Genomic DNA, 23,355 nt, shown 5'->3' with positions numbered 1-23,355 from the left:
AGGACCAGGAGAACATTTGTGTGCAGGTCAGATGCCACTCACCCTCACAGCAAAGGAAGTCCCTACTCATAGCAGCTATGAGCTATGTGAATTCACTAGAAGAAAAAAATCTGCCCTTATTTCTGTGAGAATACATATACAAACAAGGTTACAGAGATATTTTGGTGGTGGTGGTTTTATTATTGTTGTTATGGGTCTGTTTTGGTTTTTTTTTTAATTTAATTTCCAAGCAGCTGCTGCATCATACTAAAAAAGCTCCACTGAAACTAACAGCCAAGCAGGAACTGGCCAGAGCTTTATACATTTGACTAGTACTATATGAAAAATGTTCCTATTCAGCACAAGTCAGAACAAAAGCATTATTTGCCACAAATTCATGGAAAACAAGCTTGTACAACAACTCCAGTATCACTGTTATAGACTTGTAAACAATGATTCATGAATATTTTGAAACAGACTTTCTATTTCCTGTTTCACCTTGTAACTTTCATTCTGTTCATTCATAATTTGGATCAAATTGGAAAGATTTGGCTGAATTTCAGAGAGTTTGGAGCACTTTTTATCAACTCAAGGTAGCTGCAAGACTGCAGCAACCCTGAAAATTAACCCATCAGGGGACTCCAGCAAAGTGGTACATGTTGATGACATTCATCATCACCTACAGCAAAAGATACCAAGATATGACAAGAACATTTTGTGCTGACCAGCCAGGCCCTGCTCTCTTCACTCATCTTCTGTATTTATGAGAGGAAGTGCTAAACCCTTAACTCAGCATAGACGTTCCCTCCAACAAAGGCTGATCCCTTCAGCCTAGCCCCATTCACATCCCACCAGTATTATTTCCACATCTTCCTTTTTAGTAGGCTGCTTGGTTACACAATGCTGCCCATTGAAAGCAAAAATTAGTAGATTATAGTGTTGGGTTTCATTTATGGACATTGTGCTTGGTTTGTCATTTAATGTAAAAAGCATTACTTTCATTTAAAGCATGGATATAAAAATTAGTTAAGACAAAACAAATGCAGACTGCAGCAGCCAGCTGGGCTCAGTGGCTAGGAAAGCTTATTAGGCAAAGCACATGCTTTTAGCTAGAACACACCTCTGCATTCCAAAAAGAAATCCCAGCAGGACAGCAAGCTTTCGCAACACCAGGATAAGAGCAAGCAGAAAAACTCCCAGGCTGTTAATTACAGTGAAAGTCTATTTCATAATATCAACAACAGATTTTTCTCCCTATTTTCCCCTCTCTTTAAAAGATGGAGTAAAACCCAAGGCACCTCCACTTTTGCCATTTGACTTGCCATATTTTAAAGAGAAGCCTGTCTCACCCACCCTCTGCTGTTCCAAAGGAAGGTGTTGGAAGGGCTGCAGAAGAAAGGGTCAGAATACAATTAAGTGCAGGAACTAAACCAAGCCTTCCTTCCTGGATGTAAAGCATGAAAACATAATGTGGGCATTAGGCAATCTGTCTGTGTAAACACCAGTTTCTTTCTGAATTGATTAGGTTTCATGAAATTCTAAAGCTTCTATTAAAACATGAAAGACGGAAATGGAAGATGATATTTCAGTTGAAGTGCTACCCAGTCCTGGTGAGATAAAAATCCATCTGCCTTTATGCTACCATATACATCAAATCCTGTATCTTCAGAAGTGTGTGAAAAGTACAAAAAAAAAAAAAATCCCAAACAAATTAGAAACCAGAACAACTTCTCAATGCTGTACCCCATAAAAGACATCTTACAGAGCAACTGGGGAGTTTCAAGAACCATGTCTGGTAGCCAGCTCCAAGCAGTTGTTAGTGATCTTTCAAAAGGGGCACAGCTTTTAACCTAAATAATGGAAAATCTGAACTCAGCTTTAAAAAAAACATAAAACTATTCCAGCTCCTGAAACTGTTCTGAGTTCTGCAGAACAGGAACCATCAAGACAGAACACTTCTGACACGATGCCACCTCTTCATTCCACAGTGCATCTTTCTGACAGTACTTCAGAACTCATAATATGCACATTGCCACACATTCTCACAAAATGCTCTTTAAACCAGAATATGAGAACTCAAGTTACAAGACAGCAAAGCAAAATGTTTAAAGATGTCAAACAGTATCTTGAAACTACATCCAAACCAAAAATGCTTATAAAGCTTAGTGATAAAGACCTGATTTTAAAAAGAAAAAAGAATGGGTACACCTTCAGCAGGTTTAACTCCTGCCCTTACATGAGCCAGGTCAGTGAAGTATTCAAACACATTCCAGGTGCTCTACAAGTCCTTATGTCTGCGCCCAGTAAGCAAGAAAAAGTAACATGCTACATAACACAACATTTTTCACCTCTTTTTTTGTGAAGACATTAAAGTTCCTATTAGAGATTTAATTTTGTCCACTGCCAGAGAGCTAGAACCGTACTTAGATGTAAAAGACAATTTGCCTGTCAAAGTTAACAAATTACTCCAGTTATTCTTTCATTAATCACACAGAAATTAAGGACGCAGAGAAAAGATTCTCTAAGAGAGGGGAGATTTTTCAGAAACTTTACAGGCAAGTTCAAGTGGTTTTCATCAGTCCTGTGAATCCATTCCCTGGCACTTCTTCCTCGGGAATGAAATAATTGAAATTAACGTGCCAAAAGACTAAATCAGAGCAGGATTTCCTGACATCCCATTTCTGATAATCAAGTGATGGCAGTGGTAACTGATGAAGGAAATGGGGGGACAGTGATGCCTGCACGTGTTTAACCCAAAACCTGCATTAGGACTTTCCAGTTCACCATTCCCAGGTTAAACTCATGAAGAAAAGATTTATCAGATCTATTAATATTCCATATGACCCTCTGAACAAGCATTTGCATAGCAAATTCATCACCACAGTTCTGCTAGAGACAAGTCAACTGACAACACTAAAAAGCAACAGGGAGAAAAAAATCCATATAGTGGACAGGTCAGGAATACTATGAAGAAAGAGGGAAAACAGAACTCCACTCAATGTGACAACTTCTTAGATCAAAACTGTTTCGGCCCACTGAGTTCCCTTTTCTTTCATTGGCTCTTGGGAAACTGCGTTTTGGAAAGAACTATCTTCCTTCTCAAACGAAAATACAATTTATGTACATATATACACACACATGTATAATGTGTTAAAAAGTGTAATCATTCTACTTAGAAGAAAGAAAACAGAATTTGAATCTTAATTTCCTGCAAAGATGGCTTCAGAATACAATTTATATACTCTTAACATTGAGCACATACCAAGAACCAGGAACACACTGCAATTTGAATTAAAAATAATACCTTAACACAAGAATAGTCTGTATAATGGGAAAATACATAGGTTTTTTTGCAGAGGCCTTGATCTATTTATGTCTATTTATATTAATGCCATGGATATTCAGTAGTTCACATCACATCCTTGGACAGAAGCAGATTCTGTAAGAGCAGAGAGACCTTTACAAAGAGATAAATGCACAAGGAGAAACCACAAGCCATCACTGGAACACATGCACCTGACAAATTAGGAGCACGTGGCATTTCAGGAATAACAGTGCCTGCAAAAGGTGCTTGAAAGAAGAGAAGTCAGTCTGCTTATGCATTCCAGGTGATTGCCAGCAACTCCTCATGCACATGGCACTGATTCATTCAGACACGACAGTCAGAACTACAGTTCTGTCACATTTGTCAAGCAGTAAAAGACATAACTTAGATTCTACTTGACAATAGCAAATACTGAGCCCACAGCACATCCATTAACACTAATAATTAAGATAAGTAGTGTTTCATTTAGCAAAAGGGCATCTGTACAGCAAAGCTACAGACAGCTTCAGAAAAAGAATTACTCAGATATAATTTAGAGTTTATTTTATCAGAAGAGTGTGAGGGTACTTGGTGCACACGCACTTTTGTGCAAAGCTGAACACAGAAAACTTCAGTTGTATAAATGTAATAATCATGTGATTTAAATAATCTCTTTGAAAAGCAAAAGTCATGTATCTGAAGATTCCTAACTAGAAAAAAGACACTAATGAAAATTAGAACATGCATTGGTGAAACAAATTGCTTTTTAACTCCTATCACAAACTAATTTCATCTTTTAATCAGAAAATAAGACAACAAACACCAACAGCCAAACACATCCAAAGAAATTACAAAAAAGGATAAAGGGAAAAAAAAAATCACGCATATGGTCTAGCTCTGCTGCTTTGACAAAACACAGCAGACCCTGAAGCCTCTTTAACTGGTGGTTAAATTAGTGAACCTGAGACTTAAAAAGGTAGAGAAAGAACAGATTCTGTACTACACTGGATACCACACACCTTGAAACATCTCCTATTACCATTCCCCACTTTTCCTGCCCAAGGTTAAGCAAATTACCAGTGACTATATGTGTGTGGTTTTTTAACATATATATACACACCAAAAAACCTTCTTTAAACATCAAAAAAAAACCCCCACTACAATGATTCCAAGCAATGAAACGAAGGATTAAAGCCTCAAAATGCAAACTGAGACTTTTGAAAGTTAACATCTGGAAATGCATTTATGTAGGAAAAAAACCCAACTAAACCCTGAGCTCCACCCAACAACAACATCACAAAAAAGAAATAAGTAAGTGCTCCTACAGGATTCTAAATACCAAAACACATTTTCTCATCATACATTCTGGTCTTTCGTGATATGAGACGAAGTTTAATAGGAGCCTGTCGTGAGACACTGGGATTGGAAGAAAAATTTTATAACCACTTACAATAATTATTTGCATTTTTAGTAAAACAATAGATGAAGTCACAGTATTATTAACCCTGATATAACAGGGCAGTGACTGCTCAGTGGACCAGAACTCAGTCACTGAATGCAGACTGATTGAAACAACCTGAGGGACATTTTTCTTCTTTTAAGATTAAGATAATACCATGGAGAAGGGGTAAACTTTACCAGCAGCATTACTAAACCAGCCTTTGCATACATTTTTCGACTTTTTAAAATTAATTACCTACACAATATCTACATATAAAACACCAAATCAATGTGAGACTGCCTGATAGATGAGACAAAACAGTGCAGAAAGCTTAATGAACCACAGGCTTAAGAAAGAACCAACCACACAGTCCAAACACACAGACTGCTGGCAAAACTAATAAAATTAATGCTTTGTTTGTTGAACGTACATGAATTACAATTACAGTTTTATTGCTCTGTATTTTGTTCAAATATACCCCAGTGCTCCTTTACACAAATCTACGCTTCAAAAAAATCAATGGAGTAATTAGAAAAGCTGTAGAGAATTAGTGCATTGAGTAACATTTCCGTAATTTCTCCTATGAAATGATTAACAGACATTAGATACCATAAGCAGTGCTTTTGAGGGACTTAAGGATATACTCATTTGGTTTTCCAATTGAAGAAAGAGTTCTCATTTCCAACTGGCTTCCCATAAGCCAATATGTTACTTAAAGACTCTCCAAGAATAAGGAGCATTGGTACAATCAAGAAATCTTACATGCTACTACAGCACCAAAGTGAAAGGGTTTTGGGTTTCACACTGATAGAAAAAGTTTCCTCTGATATGTGGTTTTGAATTTGAATTTCAACATATGCATTAAAAAAAAAAAAAGACAAAAAAGCAAGAAGGTCCATCCACAGGAAAGAGCAATGTTCATGCAAACAGGGAGCTGAGTGTACACTGTAATTTCTGCTGACTTTATAATGTCCTTCAGGGAAGCCAAACTTGCCCAACAGTGTCTGTGCCAAGGCCTCATGTTAACAACTGTGTACAGAACACACTGCTGGGATGGGCAGAATCAGCTGTGCCACCAAACACCACCCTGACAGAACCAGCCCAAAATCCCATTTCCTCTTTAAGGTCTGGAGGGTTTATTACACCTGAACAGCACTGTGGGTTGTTCTACCACACTCAAGTAGATAGTTATTAGTGAATTCCCTGCCATATCCTCACTGCTCACACCAGGGGTTTCCCAAATCACCAACATATTAAAAATACTCTTCCCTCATCATTTCCCCACCCAAAACAAAGAGGCTTTGCCTCCAACTCATCTACCTTCCCTCACTTTGTGTAATACATTGTACAGGCTTCCATTTCTCATTATTTTCCATTTACTTACTTTCCATATAGAAACTGGAAGTTTTTCTGTTGTGTTAGAAGGTAATCATTTATATCAAGGAGAAGACTGAATTACAGAGAAGCCCAATAAGCCAATGTTCAGATAGCAGCAAGGGCTCTGTGGGTCCTGCCTTCCCTTCTCAATTTCAGTTCTCTCTCCAAAGGAACATGGATGGTCTGCTGGAATCCACAGCTTCCCCTTAAGCAGAGAATCCATCTGATGCAATCTCACGAGTCACCACATTGCATTCCAACAGGGAAACATCATCAAAAGGTAGGACTCCACAAGCTCTGCCTCAAAGCTGTAAATGGCTGAGGTCTGAAATCAATTGGATCAAGCAAACAGATCAGCTTAACACTTCTTGTCTCCCAACTGAACAACTGAATTTGGGAGGAGGGAACAGCTGGACGTGAAGAACTCAAACTGCAGTCTCACTGGTAAAGAGGGAAGTAACGTATTTATCATTTGCTTTCCTTCTCCATATCACACAAACCTTAACAGTTTTCAGAAACTTTTAATTATTTATTGCCCCGAACATACTAACAAATACTCCCTGGCAGATGAGACACATTTTTGCACATTCTTCCATGGATCTAGCCCATCCCAGCTTCCAAAACTCACAGACTTACTAACACTTAGGGAAAACATTAGCTGATATACAGCAGCTCATTAAAGCTCCAAATCCCTCACCAAAGTTAACATACCAGCAGACATTTGTGTGTGCTTGGCATTGCTAAAAAGAAAAAATAATAATAATTAAAAAAAAAAAAGACATTGTATTTGGTATTAAAAATAACCACAGTGCAATCTGAACATTGGTAAGAACAGAGAACTCATCTGTCAATTTGCTCTAAACAAATCCCTGATCCTGCACTCATGGAAACAGTATCAGGAATAAATTCAACGTCTATAATGCACAGATTGAGCCTCAATCCATCATTTGGATGTGGCAGTGGAGGCCAGAAACAGAACAGGGAACTGAACCTTTCTCCGCTCAGCTCCCAAGAGCTGTGCAGGCCACCCCAGCAACAGGAACTGTCTGGGCTCTTACAACCCCTGTACATGGGAAAATGAAAGGCTGGTGCATATACAAACCACAACATCGGGATAGGGAGAGATAAGGGGAAACACGGGAATGAGGGAGAAAGTGAATTATAAAGTCTTTTATCTGAACAAAAGCCAGAGCTTCCTTGGCATACTGCACTTGAAAAACCAGTTAAAAGCTTGAAGCAAAACCAAGAGATTCTTCAGGAGAGTATTACAATTGCAAATCACCCGTAATCTCACACAGATTAGAGCAAAAATATTCCATGAGATCCACTACAGATTTCTAGTCCTCATCTCTTGCTTTTTCTCCATGGTCATAAACATGGGCGGTGTTTTGGGAACAAATACATGGTCTTTATGTGTTACAGCAGGATTAAAAAAGCATTTAAGAGCATCGAGGCCTCAGGCCTTCTAAGAGTACCTTAAATTGCTGAAAAGCTCTCCCTGCCAAGCAAAGAGGTGATTTGCTCAGGTCTAAAAGAAGACCTTCCTAGTTCTGATTTTCAGGGCAGTGTTTCCTGTGATCTGGAAGTGCAAAGAATTGAGGCACAAGGAATGAAAAGAGGGGAGCGCTGCATGACACACAATGTGTGGATAATAATAAACTCTCCAACACTGCATTTCTACCAGGATTTTGTCCTATGGGAATACATTCATAATAATGTAACTTCTATGGCACCTTCTTTTAAAATACAAGAGAGGATAAAATGATTGGTGACACAATGCCCAGCCACTGGATATGATGAGATTTATGCTGGAAATACACTGGGAAAAGAATATTTCTGTCTGACTAAACAGTCAGTAAATCCCACCTCCCTGGTAATCAGACACCACCATGCCCAAAATGTAATGGATACCTTGTGGAAAAGAAACTTGCATTTTTCTACAGCACACATATAAGAGCAAATCTTAAGTTGTTATGGGGGACTCAGATCCTGTACCAAAAACCCACTTACTTTCCTCTTCAGGGCTCTACATCTCAGCTATAACTAAACTAAACACCATCTTTAGGCCAGTGCCTAGATACCACGATATCCAGAGTTCACAAAGGCTCTCCTGTTTTTGAAAGATCCTAAGGATACAGATGGCAGAGGCTATAGCTCTTCAGAATTGAGCCAACCTAGTCACTAGTTCTTGAAGAAAACACAAAACTTCCACAGCACCCAACTATGGCAGAGAACACAACTGAAACAGCAAGAGAGACATTGTTTAATTCCTTTTTAAACTCCCCTCACCCTACCTTAAAAGCTTTCCTTCCTTTTTATCCTGAACACAAACCAGAACTTCCCTACAAGAAAAACCAGAAAAATTAGCCACAATCAGAAGTTCATTCACCTCTTTACTAGTGTTACACAGGAATGTGTTTCAGTGTAAAATAGTTTTTCCTCCCTGAAGTCAGAACAGCCATAAAAAGGGGGGAGGGGAGGTTGATTGCACGAGTTCTGCAGCATCTGGCTATGCAATAAGACTCTTGAAATAATTTTCTCTAGTGTAGCATATAGCCAACAAATCTGGCAAGAAGCAACTTTCAGCATGTGTTGCTGTGACAGCAATGAATTATCACCCCAGTCTGCAGCAAGATTAACACTTACAACCTTGGCATGAGGAACAGTCTGCTCAGACTCTGTGTCAGGAGTAGTGCTCCATGCTTAGGCTCGAAAGGGTGGGCTCACGTTAAGAAATTAAGAGTACAGAAATGTAGACATTTGTCTAAACTGTAAACAAACAGATAATTTCTAGGGAAAAAGGCAGTGTACAGCCAGACAAGTAGGAATACGAAGGAAAATTCACGGTATGAAAGTAAAAAGAATAAAGAAAAAAGTAGCAATTGAAAACAAGGTACTGTCTGTCGTAGAGGATGTGCTCCAAAGAACAGATACAGAACAAAAATTGGGAAACAACGCAACGGATTCCTCCTGCTTAACACAAAAACATTGAAGTATCCAGTCAAACCAAGCTGATACGAAATGACTCTGAAAGCTTGGTGTACTCACTGAGTCCAGCTCAGGACATTCATTACTCGCGGTGAGTTACAGACTTTGTCAGATCTTGTTCGCTCTGCAGCAGAGCACGCCATGACTTGTGAGTTAAGGGCAGGTTCAAAACCAGCTTTGGTCTCATTGGAAGGTCAGAGAGGAAATTACATCAAAAACCATTTCTGCTAAGAAGTAGATCCATTCCACTTTTCCAGCTAACTGACCACCGAGAGAAGAAACCTGGAAACAAAGCTCCTTACCACAAGCTCTTAAGGCAAAAACTGCATAGGGAAGTGAAGGACAAAACTGAAGAAACCATGGTGGAACCTCCTTCCTGCCTGAACACTCACCATACTTAAACCTTCTTTTGCTCTGTAGAATTGACTGGACTATAAAGCATGACTTCTGCTCTTTGATCTGCTTTGCTAAATTTTTTTCAATTAACAGTTTGGAGATTCCACCAATCAACTTCAATTCTAATGCAACTTTACTTTGCTTCATGAGCCAAAAGAAAAGTACATTAATGCTATTAAGAGTTGATTTCACATATTATGTGTTCTACTTTCAAGACCTTAACTTGAAGGAAATACTTTAAGAAGTTAAGCAGAGTGAGTGGAAACATACAAATTGGTGAGGTTAAGGGATTCGGCACTGAGGGGGAGCAGGACAAAAGGATTTTGTGTCTTGAAAGAACACTAATTCACTAACTATTAGTAGTAGCTGGATGTAAGAGAATTTAAAGTGGCAGAAACAGTCTTGCAGGCATCACACTTAGCAAGGGTTTGCACAGAACTGAGCTTTCTGCATGACAAAAGGAAAATTTCACAATTTTCTTGAAAAGCTTTATTTCAGATACCTGTAAGTAGGTAGAACACACCTGCAAACGAGTGAATTAAGAGAACAGTATGTGTTGAGAATTTTGTAAGGAAGCTGTTACAAGTCATTTACTACCCTGCTAGGAAATTACCTCCAATTCCCTGTGATCTGAAGCTTCTCCAAGTAAAAAGGTAGCAAAAATATTGTGTAGCAAAGAGGAGCACACACTGAATAGAAACAGTTCCTGTAACCAAAGGTCACTTTGAAAAAATCTACTTTGTAAAGAAATCAGGGAAAGCCTTTAAATTATTTCTCACCATACATTTCTTCCCACTGCTTCATTACTTCAAGCTGGTCTATCTTTCATGATAAAGACTCAGCCTTAAATCACTTGCCTTGCTAATACAACACTAAAAGATGACTCTGCTACCTCTATCATGTTATAAGAGATGACAAAAACACCATCATTCTCTCAAGAGCAGAGATAAATACTATTTAGGCTGGAATATGGTAACTACCACTTTCTGTGGTCCGCTCTCCTCGTAGTTCACTCCTCTAGCACAATCACCAGGGCAAGGGAGCTACAAGGTACATCCTTCCTTGCCTATTCCCACTTATATCCAACAGCTCTGGAGACTGATAGGGAGAGCTGTCTCGAAATACATTTTTCTTCCAATAAGTCCTTTGTACATACTATCAAGTTGAGTTTATTACCTTATTTAGATCAGACACTTGAAGTATCTGCCCAAAATAGTCTCACGTGCCTCAGCTCGGGGGGCTTTTCAGCTGCAATTCTGAGTATTGGGTTATACCAACTACCCATGTAGCAAATGCCACCACAGTAAAATCCAGGCTTGGCAGCTATTTTGGGCTGCTGGATTAGAAGTGTGAGCTGCATTAATGGGTCAATAAGAACAAAGCGTTCTGGGTCAAGAGAGCGAAGAAACGCTCGGTAAAGTTGGTGTGTATCAGCTCCTCTACAAAACAAGTATCTGTTTGAGCAGCCACCAGGGAATTCAATTCTTTGAAGAGTTTCAGCCATTTACTGTCCTCATCTTCACAAAATGGGAATATTCAAGCACATGGGTTTTGTGGGGTACATCTTGTGCAGATTAAGTTATTCTATTCTGACTAAGCTTGTTCTGGAATACAAAACAAACCACGGGGTTGAATACAATGCAGTAACACCAACAGCTGATTTCAATGGTATTCTAAGAAATAGATTTTTTTTTTTTAGTAAAAACTATAAAGTCAACTAGGCAAATGAAGGGATTAAAACTTCTGCTTTTACTTTTGAGCATATCTGAAGTTGTCACTTCAGACAGTAGAACGAAGGGCTTGGGGTTTTGTTTCATTTTAATGAAAAAACTAAAAATATCAGCATTAACAAGCTTTTTCTAGTCCAAGTATCTTATGGATAACAGCATTTTTCGGTAGTCAGGAAAAAAACAGGACAACATATCAGGAACCACCACACAATCAAATTGAAAAAAATCTGTCTCAATACTGAGCATCTGTACATGCTACAGAATTGAACATTTCACAGACACCGTACAGAAGCATAAACTAGGAAAAAGGAGATGCTAACACATTGAAAATGTTTAATAGCTGAATATCACATTATGAATCTACTCAAAAAAAAAAGCCTGACAGATGCCCTAGTCCAGTCCTTTCCAGGGCTGCACCAGTACAGGAGTAACTGAGTCCCAGGAAGCCCTTGCCCAGGGATCCCTGGCGGGGTTGCAGAGGCTGCACCTCTCCACGACCTCGGGAAGCACGCTTGGCTTTCACTGGAGTGCTGCTGTCTCCATCTGGCACAGTGGCCCCGCAGGGCTCCAGCCAGCTGGCACTGCTCAGAACAGCCTTGGGGCTGCTCTACACTGCACAAGGGAGGAGGCCAGAGGAAAACCAGCACCATAAGAGATAATTTACAGTCCCATTATCCCATCATCCTCAACTACATGCAGCAGGAGCATGATCTAGGCACACGGCCCATGACCACATGCTTTAAACCAACAAAAAAAGTTACATCAGCTCACTAGAGTTTGATTATAAAAGACAGAAATCTTAACTTAGAGACGGGCCTATTTAAAAAGGGACAACATATGGCTCATAACTTGATTACTTGGAAAAACACTATTTATTTCATTAAATTAAACATAATACGAAAAGTGGATTTGCTGTAATAGCTGATCACAGATTACAGGCATTCTACACTCCCTGATTCATTTATTTTTCACAAGGAAACTGGGCTAAGTTATTTGCATACAGGAGTAAGTTCCAACAATTGCAGACATAAGACAAGTTTCACGTATCAGGCTCAGCACACACCAGTGCATCACCCGTGAGAACACCACGTACAAACACACCACTGCAGCACTAACAGAGGTTCCTTCACAGAACCTTTTGGATAAAGTCAGTATTAGAAACTCTTTACAGAAGAAGCCCCCAGTAGGACAACATTCCCACATGGTCTGTCACTGGCACAGTCCAGAGCACAGCAGCAGTTGTTACACAAGCTGCCACATGCAGCCTCCCAGTGTCACTACTCAGGTTGGTAAAATAGCAGTAAAAGGAGGAAAAAAATAATTTTCATCTTTATCTGCTCTTTCTGGTTGATGGCACAACCACACAAACATGACACAGCAATGGTACAACAGCAAGAACGTGCAGCCCAGAGCTGGTAGTTCCTTACACTGTCAAGGAAAGACACTTGTACACACCCACAGCTTAAGAGCTGGATTTCATGTTCCTCCTCACCAGTTTCCATGATAATGCACAGAAAGGTCCAAATTTCACATCTCTTGCTCTTCTCTGGTAAATCAAGTATTACCTGTTCTTTACCTCAGTGGCAGTGAGAGTCTTCTCACCCAAACCATTTACCAATTCCATCATGTACTTGTGTCCCACTGGAACCCATATCTAGAACAAGTTTCCGAATTTCAATTCAAACTTTTAAAACTTGTTGGATTTGCTAACTCACCTTCTCCTTAACAGCCTTTTCACCACTGCATAAAACAAATTCTCTGCCAGTTTCAACGTACAGGTACAATATGCTTACAGAGTTAAACTGCTTGCTTTATAAAGAATTGCTGTAAATGAAGTAATTCTTCAGGTTACTACAAAAATTGGAGTTCTGTTTTTCTACAGTCAGATTTTTGCAGTACAGGGCCTAAGATGGACAAAGAAAACATCTCCCACCCCCTGAAACCTTTCAATAAGAACATAATAATTACAAAGAGATGCAGAAAAGAAACTTCTTTTATTAGGACAACTCTGGAACTTGTGTATCAAGAAAAGTTATAAGTAGCAGAACTACTATGTGACAAGGAAACACATCATGAAGGACAGTAAGATAAAATTATGCTGAACATAGTATAAGATACATTTCCTTAGGGAACAGCCTCATGATGACAGAGGAGAGTCTTGTTCCTCTTTATGCACAAAACTGCAGGAACTCTTGAAACTATTTTCATGGCATTTCTCATCCTGTTCTCCACATCAAGATCATCCCGCAACCAAAACCACAACATGTAGTCATGAATGACCAAAGAACCGAGTGCTCATCATGCAGAAAAACATATCCAATAATAAGCTCTTGGGAGGGGATGCTTGCTGAGAGCATGGCAGAAGTCAGCAATGCACAGAAGCCAATGTGAATGAGAGTTTCACCCTGATCACCAGCTGCCAACAGGACAGAGATCCAGTTAAGAGCAAAACTGAGCAGTAATATGAAAATAATGAAGCACAGAAAAGAAAAACATAAAACCTTAAGACAAATTTTGCATTTGTCCCTGGAGGGCAGAGGGTCACAAAAGCTCACCTAGCACAAACGAGGTACTGAAATCAGCCAGCTATCTCAGCTGTCTGCACTTACTGAGCCGTCACGCATCTGCTGTGCAATAAATCTCACCTTTATTTACCAAGTATATTGTAGACAAGGTCCCTTAAAATCTGACTTGCAATGCAATAACAAGGCTGATTGCAGAGGACAGAAGCACAAATTGTAATGAGACAAACTTTGTGAAATAACATCAGGTTGTACAAAGACACAAGGAGGGAAAGATACTTTTTAAATAGAAGTTGGCAAGGGGGAGGTAGGCAAAAATAAAGCTTATAAACTGCTGCTTTCTCTCCTTGTACTGATAAACACTGAAGTAATTCAAGTCTGTACTTGATGCAAAACCAAAAGCCCTTTAAAAACAGAAGCAAAACATACATATAAAAGCCCTGGCAGTCAATTCAGTAAGATGAATCCAAAGCCAAACCCTTTTTAAAAGGGGCTACTTGGATGCATGAACTTCTGAGTGACAAGCGAGGCAAATGGAACTCGGTGCCACATGGGTGTTTGGTACTCCATCATCCCCATCACGAAACTACGTTCAAATACTGCAGGCTCTTTTAGGTGTTCAAGAAAAATAAAGGGACAAATAACTAGGTGATTTTTGAATATACTACTTTTTAACTATGCATTGATACATGGATGAAAACTTAATATACTAGGGAAGAGCTGCAACACAGAACTCCAGATGAAGACACTAATGACAAAGAAGAGATAGTCCAATGATCTCTTGAATGAAATGTAGATTAATAATCTCTACATCTTAATTCTATGCAAACACAACTCACTGAATGTATGAATAGTCATATTTTCACATCTTACATGCATGTGCAGAAGAGCTCAGCTGTGTGTTCAAACCAACTGTCCCATGGCAAAACCAGCACAGTACAAGGACAAGACCATTTAAATTCAGTCAAATCCCAGTTCTGCCTTCAGACGAACTGCTAAGCAGCATCACAGTTAGTGAGCTGCTTCCCACTACTTTGAATATGAGGATATTTAATATATTCGTCATGTTTAATGTCAGAATTTGTGTCAGGATATGAAAACTTGCACTAGCCTCAATATTTACATTAAAAAGACACTACATTTTAAGTAGTGTTAAAATCAACTCGTTACCAATATCCACTTTTTTCTCTTTTTTTCGAGTTTCACCTTGTCTAATACCGAATTTTTTAATTCAATGACAAATTTAGTGCACTGTAGATCTTCACAGAAATATCTCCCACCAGGGATATGCTGACATCACCAGTGATACTACACAAGAGGTAGATGAGAAGAGCCACGTTAATTTCAAGCTCCATTAAACACAGGAAAGGAAGAATGAGAGGAGGGGGAAAAGTTCTCTTTACCAACTTGGAAAAGTAGCAGAGACAGGCAAAAAAAATTTAAGAGTTTTACATTAGTGTTACATATAACTGAGAAGTTTTAAGAAAAATAAAACCAAGCTTTAAATAACATTCTACTTAAGTAGAGAAATGGAAAATCTAGAGTATTCAACACACAAAAGAATGTGACAGGACAGACTGCTTGCTGCTAATCAGTTATCAACTGATAAAGTGAATCTCAGGTTACTTTGAGTCAACTGGTGTCTGGTAACAGTTCATTTTACAGATCCTCAAATAGGTCTTGGGATAAATAAAATGATTCTTTCTCTTAAATGAGAGAGATCAGCACCATGGCAGCTGCTCCAGCACTAAAGTAAACCACAGATCATTCTGGAGCTGCTGTGCCAGTTGAATTATGTGGTCCCACTCCCTGGAAAAAAAACGTGGTTTGAAGCAAACAGAATGCAGGTTAATTTTGCAAGGAGTAACTCTTTACAACATTGATTCTATTACCAGCTAATGCAGCAAAGTTCTTAGCTTGAATTAAGCTGAGTGTACATAAAGGACTGCCAAATCAATATGTAAGAGAATACAACTACCAAGACAGAGCTTTCATCCAGTCAGAACAGATCTATCAGCTTCTAGAACTGTTTCTGCTAAGGAAAGGTTCCTAATTCAGGCCTCTCAGATAACATATGGCTCTCCCTACACTCCAACACTGCTTGCTGACAACACAGTCCAGGATAACAGAATAAACTGTAATGTCATTATAGCATTTCACTCACTTGCTCCATTGTCCATAGGTTAACAAGAGACTGAAGACAGTGGCTCTAGGCAGCTCTTTCTGTCCAAGTCTAGAAAGGTTCTAACAATGGCTCTTTGCATGGTGGGGAAAAATTTTTTTTTTTTTAAATAATGTTTTGAACAGGCAAGTGAAATGTGTATAGGTCACCTTCAGACTGCCTTTCTCCTGATGCCACTATAACTGATGTATAATAAGAGGACATATGTATTGCCTCACCTTGGACGCTGCTGCAGGCTGCAGACACATTACAAATACTTGGAGAACCATGGGAATATAAGTACTAAAAACCCAACCCCACCGTTTTAAAGTAGCTGTCAGTCAAGTGAAAAGGAAAAGTGTGGCTGATAAAAGCAAAAAGAAAGCCCTATATCTACCAGGAAAAAGACAAAAGAAACCATAGCTTCTTCATAAGGATTGATGGTTCATAAGAATTCATAGATCTGCACATGAACAGAAAAACTGTGGGTGCTCGGTTTAATGTGGGAAACACAAGGTTTTAAACTGAGTTAATCTTTCTCTGGTTTAAAACAGATCAGCCACCACTGGGAATCAAACAGTTGCAAGAGCGTTTGTTAGGAAGCAGGATCGCCTGAGTCCATCCCGCAGGAAAACACTTTTTTTTTGCTCAACTCAAGAGCCAGTAAGTCAGGAGAAGGGGAGTCAGCAATTTACAAGCAGAAAACTTCCACTATCAAGTCAGTAACATTTGCCTCTAGATTTGTTACACCAGTTGCTGAAACAATAAATCCTCAAATGAAAGGAGGAGAGTAGAAGGTTTGCAAGCAATTTGCAGCTCTGGTTTCACCTTAACACTACAGATTAAGGTTTGAAACAAAAATGAGGCTATCAGCTAACCTTTGTTTGGGGTTTAAAGCTTTGATGGCTTAAAATAAAGCTCAACAGATAGTCCAGCAAATCAAACAAACCCATTCCACCCTGCTCACCCTTCACACTACTTGCTGTCATTTCAGTTTAAAAGCTTTCAGCATTAAGCAAATAAAATCGTTGACTGCAGACAAAATTAAAGATATGCTGCAACTACTCTGACAAACAGCTTGGCTATGAGTAAACCTTGACTGCTGATAAGACTACAGAAAATAAGAAGCCTTCTTGTCCAACTTATCCCTACTTTTTTCTTCATCACCTTTTGCAGATCCATCTTCTTGCTCTACAGCAGGGAACAAACACAAGCAGGGAAGAAACTGCATTTATCATCTCTCCCATTCATGTTAAAAAAATAGAGAAGTTCTGATGGTTCAGATCCCACAACTCAAGAATTGTTACTCACCACCTTCAAATTCACAGTGCCAGACTAATTCCTAACCTTTGGTCCAGAAACCAACAAGTGATTTAAAAAAAACATGGTACAGGATACAAAACAGGGATTAGCACCACTAGGAAGAGGAAGGTCTCATGTTCTTCAGCACGAGAGATATAAGCTCAGTGGAGCATTCTCAATCTGGTGTGTCCCATATATGCTAGGCTCTGCTGGGTATGGAGCTAAAATCTCATGTCTGGGTACCTCTCACACCAAAGGTCATGTTTTCACACCAAGAGGAAAGAGAACATTACCTTTAGCAGGTCTAAGGACCTTTCTGATCCTTAGACGTTAAGACCTAAGGAAGATTGCTCAGGTATGAAACCGGAGACCTCCTGAACAATGAAGCTTGCAGTTGACTTTGACACTTCTCATGGGCTTTCAGGGAGAAGGCAGTTCCCACAGCACATGGCAAAGAAGAACATCCTTCCTGAGTCTATCAGACAGTTCACTTAGGCAGCCAAAGCAGAGTACGCAGCTGAAAAAGAGACATGCTTCTTGAATCCTGGACTCCTCTTTCAAATGCTCCACAGGATTTGCAATCCAGAAGTTTGCTGCACACGCTAAAAATGTTAAAGAAAAACAAGCTAAGATTTCCTTATTAATTTAAGCAATCCAAACACCAAGCCTGCGAAGGTGGCACAGGCTGGCGAGGTTCCTGGCCCGCCTGTTACAGTACAAAGCAAATCACCTAAGCAACACCTCCCTGTTCCTGGACAGGTAGACGGGGCAAGGCCCTTGGGGAGCAAACATGCCCCAACAGACATGAGAAGAGAAACTCCACCACTAGCTTACCCTGGAGACTGCAAGGTCACTTCAGCAAGAACATGACACACCCATTTAGACTGCAAACCACAACATTTGCTACTGAAAATATAACACGGCATTTATATGCTAAGTTATTTTAAGGTTTTTCTACTTTTAAAGTTAGGAAATGAACCAAAGTAATTTCAGGTTTAAGTATCTAAGAATTGATTATCTGTCGAAGTATTACAAGGAACCACTCACTGAAGCCACAAGTTCATGGGGACAATGACACCTGACAAAAAGTCATAACCTATAAAAGCAAATGTTTTTTCATATCTGAAAGGATCAATCAGTCTGTAGGACCCATGTAAAGAGAGAATAATGGGAAAAACAAGAGATACTCTCAAACAGGCAGAAATACACCGGAACGCAGCTGCTGTCAGTGAGAGTGCACAGCCCCTGACAGGCAATTATTCTTTGATCTATTGGCTGAAGCACTGAACAAACATTCTGAAATTCCACACAGAACCTTGTGCATATCATGACTGTGGTCACAATGACCAGTTTACTTTTATCATCAAGAACCTTTTCAGGGCAGTGATAGTTAAGAACCATTCAGAATGTGACACTTTTCCTCCAAGGCGTATAGTCCAGGAAGAAGGAATTTAATCATAAATTCAGTTGCCCTTCCAGTACTGAAACCATTACTTACCAACTCCTGGACACAAAGATTCATCTACATGTGTAATTGCTCACTGATGGGGACAAAAGCTACATTCAGCACTGAAAACAGATTTTTCTCGTCTGTAATTCTAAAGGAATAAGCCAAGTGTTTCAAGTCTGACCCTACAGAAAAAATGGAAAAAGCTGACACGAAGGTCTGGCACAAGCCTTTTCAGCATCCTCTGTCTGCTCCGTAATTCCTGAATGGGGAGTAGTGGTGACAAATTTAAGGACCTCCTCTAGAGTGTTATTTAATGAAGTGTGAGGTAATTTTCACATCAAAATATTCAAGGTAAAGTCCATGACCTACAGAAACACGAGCTTTGCCATCAGGTTATTAAACAGATTCTAACTACAGCAAATTAAAAATCGAGAGTTACAAGTCAAAGTCCCAACATTGAGACAGCCCACTCTAATTCTGTGTCACTTTACACACAACTTGAGCCCTAAAATCTAGCTCCAACTTTTAATCACAATAGCTACAATTTCAAGAGTCAATGTTCGGATTTTTCCCTCTCCCTCTTCTCCTGTTCCACTCTCCACCGTGACAGTTTTGTCTTTGCTTAGGCTTCATCACCAGCAACACAATTACACCATGGCAAACCCTGTGCCTAGAACAGCTTGTACGAGTGCTGCACTTGAGTTTGGCCACGATGCAGTGAGATGAGGCAAGTCACAGCCTCGCTCCTCCGTGTGGATACAACAATGCACCGTGATGACAGCTCAAATCCTGGCATAGCCAACGCTTCGGGAGCAAGCATACTCCTAAAATCTTCACAAGAATCCCAGTGCCTACAAAGATACATATATAATTATCTCTTGGTTCTGACTGAGGACTGAAATACACATTCAGGAGACAGCTTTCCCACTGTAAACCAGGCTTCAGAGCCATTCTGCTCAAAGCACGGGCTGTAAAGCAAACTGAACCGCGAGCTGGAGCTCGTAAAAGCTTATTCACAGAAAAGGTGAGTATTAAAACCGAATAGCACAGCACTAAAATGGTCTGCCAAGGCAGAACGCAGTGTAGGTACAGCAGGAGAATGGACCCTTTCTGCCCCCTGCAGTTCCCATTGCTCCCTGGATTTTTAAGGCAGGCTTAGGAGGGATAGTAGTTACCGTTCTAGAACCAGAATCATTTACATCTGGCTCTCACCAACAGCCAAGGCATTTTTACAGTTATGTTCATCTGACCAACAGTTAAGTTGCCCAGTGCCTTCCATAAAGATCAATTATATATATGGAATGTTTCCTGTGATAAACCTATAATGTGACTGTCCTTGATCATGCAATAAAAAGAGTATCACTTGCTAATAAACCTTTAATTTAGCCTCATAATTTTGAAAATTAGGATTAAGAAGAATCTTCACTAATAAATAGGTGCTCTTAAGCAGTCGCAGCTTGCTCCTAGAATACATATACACATATATATAATATATGTGTATGTAAAATATTAAAGAACAAAGGATTGTTTTCCAGCTATATGAACTAAGTAATTTTATTTCTAGTTATTAGACTATAAACATACCACCCAACAGAAAATACAATTTTTCTAATTTTGCATGTGTAACTGACAGGGAATTTCAGTGTATTAAAATTCCATGGAAGAAGGTCTCATGTCCATATGCAGGAGGGGTAAAGTGCCATAACTGTAATTTATAGACTTTCTTCAATCCTTATTAACACAGAAAGGGAATTGAATCGCAATTTAGCTACCCAAAATGTTCCCCTATATGTGATCATGTACACCCACGTATTTCAGGTGGGCCAGATTCAGAAATCCAACTGTTTTCATACTGGCAACCTGCTTTAAAAAAAAAAAAAAAGGCGGAGGGGAAAAGCATTTTTAGCATGTATTAGGAAAACTGGTGTTTTCCCTGAGCTGACAGATAATTTTGAAACAATCCTGTTCTGCTTTATGAGCCTGGCCGTGCAAAGAGGAAGTGAGAACAGATTGATTACAATGGAATATTATATATTTCCAGCTGTTTTCTCAAGCAATGATAAACACATCCCTACACTAGATTTCAGAAGGAAAAAGCTGTTGCAGCACACAAGAGGTATGCAGGTTACAAAGGATGTTCCGTATTTAGAAAAAGGTAATTTTGCTAATGAAATTTTATTTTCATTCTTCCACACAGCACTTGCTTTATATTTATCTGAGACATCTTCATACCTCACTTGTCATTTTCTTCTTCCACAGCACATATATAATTTTTTCTTCACTTAAGCTGAAACCACCATCTACTATATCCCAATTTGTATTTTAATATGCTATAGGCTAAATAAACCCAGATTTTGACTAATATACGTCATAATATTGACCTGTAGGGAATTGTAAGATATTGAAAACAAGTCTGGCTATACTTTGCAGGGCTATCCAGTAATTAAATCCATTTAAAACATATTTCTTCTCAGATTCCGTTTTTTCCTCTTTAGGTAAAAACACTGGGAAATTGGATTGTCCTGAGAACATGAACACAGAAAAATGGTTCGGCACCTCACCCTTTAAGTCCATCCTTCATGCTCTAGTTCTATTACGAATAATAAGCTGAGCAGCTTAATACAAAGCACTGGGATCAGAAAGTTTTCAATGGGTTGTTCCAACAAAAACACAATCCGTGCTGTCCCAAACCCCAAGTTTTGCTCCGTGTAGCTGCTGCCTTCCCCTCCTCAGTCACCAACGCGCCGACTGACAGAAAACTGCCAAGTCACTTTGAAGTAAAAACTAGTTGATTCTAGGGAAAAACAGTAATTAGTTGCACAGTGCAGAGACAAGCCCCCCTCCAGAAACATACATGTGTACAAGGATGTTATTATAGGAGACAGGTGAGGAAAAGCACTCTTCCTGCTTTTTGCCTCGTTTACAGGGATTTTTCCCCAGGCGCCAACAGCTCCCAGAGCAAACCCCTCCTGCCCTTCTCTGTACTCCAGGCTGAGCCAGTTCCTTTCCCCCGCCCCACCAGAGCAGGAATCCCCTTTCCCAAGTGGATTATCAGCACGAGCAGCTTTTTTTTTTTTTTTTTTTTTAAGGAAAAACACACATATAACCGAGCGAGCTGCAGCCCCCGCCGCCGGGACCCGCTCCCAGCCATTGTGCTCCGCGCAGCCCCCCAGGCTCGGGCGCGGCCCCGCGGGGCTCCACTAAGCTCCGCCACAGGCCGGACGTGCCCGGTGCCCCGGGCCTCCCCTCCCCCCGGTATTCCGGGAAACCTCCGGGAGGAGGAGGAGGAGGAGAAGGAGGAGCAGGAGGAAGCGGCGGCGCTGCAGAACAGCCCCGCTGCGGAAAAGCCGCCGGGGCAGGTGGCAGGGAGGGAGGCCCCGCCGGGGCTGGTTCCCTCCTCCATCCCGGTGCCCCCCCTCGCCATCCCGGAGGCACCGAGCGCTTCCTCCTCCCTCCCCCCAGGACCGCGTGCGGGAGCTCGGGCCCCTTCCCTGGGAACCTCGGGCCCACCTGCCCCGTGGGGAGGGAACGAGGGAGGGGTGGAGGGGGACCGGACCCGTCCCCTCCCCGAGGCGGTGGCGGGTGGGTCGGGGAGGGAGGGAAGGAGGGAGGGAAGGGAAGGGGGGTGGATGTGAGCCGCCCCCGGTACCTTGCGCTTCCTGGTCTCGGCCGAGCCGCTCCACACGAAGCACTGGTAAATCGCCCGCAGGTTCTGCTTCCAGTTCTCCACCTTGAAGCCGGTCACATGGCAGCACCCGGCCGCCGGCGGACTCATGTCAGACCCCCCCACATCAATCCGCCCGCACACGGGCCGGGCCGGCGGGCAGCGAGCCGGCCCCTTCCCCCGCCCCGCAGCACCGACACGGGCCGGGGCCCCCCCGCCCTCAGGGGCTCCGGCCCCTCACGCCGCCGCCGCCGGGGAGCCGCTGGCACATAGAGCCGGGGCTCCGCCACGGCCCCCCGGCTCCGAACAAAGCGCGGCGGGTGGGCAGCGCGCACTCCCTCCCGCCCTTCTCCCGCACACACAAAGATGGGGCGCTCTGAGGCGAGGAGAAGGAGGAGGCGGCGGCTGTAGCGGCCGCTGCCGCCCCCGGAGTGGCCGCCGCTCCCTTCTACCTCATAGAGGCCGCTGTGGAAGCGGCGGGCGGAGGGGAAGGGAGGGGAGGGGGGCGCTGGCGGCGGCGACCCCGGCCGCGGTGCGAGCGGGCGTGTGTAGGGAAGGGGGCGAGTCCCCGCCCGCCGCCGCTCCGGCTCCCCCCGCCGGCGCCCGCACGGCTCTTGTCCCTTTAAACCGCCCCCCCGCCTCCTTCGCCGGCTCCTTCCTCCTCCGCCTCGCCCGCGCCCCCCCCGCCCGCCGCGAGCAATGGTCCGAGCCGCTCACTCAACCCAGCCCGCCCGGCCCGGAGTGGGATAGACCAACGGGGCGGGTGCGGGAGGAGCGCCCCCTCTGCCCCGCCGCCCGCGAGGGAGGGAGGGAGGGAGCGGCGGGGGGAAGGAGCACGACGATTGGTCCGTCTACATGTCCATCTACCCTTCTCTAGCGTCTCATTGGTTTCTTTTCCTTTCTTCTCTCCCCCTCCACCCTTCCTACCTAGCATTTCCCCCGCCGGAAAGAGGCGGGACGACTCGGACGATTGACAGGTTATCCGACCAACAGAGATAAGAGGTGGAGTCTACGTGGTGGGAGCGGCGGTATGATTGGTTG

General features: G+C 41.8%; 1 protein-coding gene across 2 annotated transcripts in view; it reads right to left on the bottom strand.

Annotated features, from left to right (window-relative positions):
• The window catches only part of USP22 (ubiquitin specific peptidase 22), a 95,906-nt gene extending 72,947 nt beyond the window's left edge, over nt 1-22,959 (bottom strand). For both annotated transcript variants that reach the window (XM_082292273.1, XM_082292274.1), the window contains exon 1: nt 22,300-22,959. In XM_082292273.1, the coding sequence (XP_082148399.1) occupies nt 22,300-22,425 (126 nt within the window). In that variant the 5' untranslated portion in view covers nt 22,426-22,959. The remainder of the gene's footprint in view (nt 1-22,299) is intronic.
• Between the last annotated feature and the right edge of the window lie 396 nt (nt 22,960-23,355).

This window comes from Coloeus monedula, assembly GCF_965178545.1.
Source record: "Coloeus monedula genome assembly, chromosome: 16".
NCBI classification, from domain to species: domain Eukaryota; kingdom Metazoa; phylum Chordata; class Aves; order Passeriformes; family Corvidae; genus Coloeus; species Coloeus monedula.
This window is presented reverse-complemented; position numbering and strand designations above follow the sequence as displayed.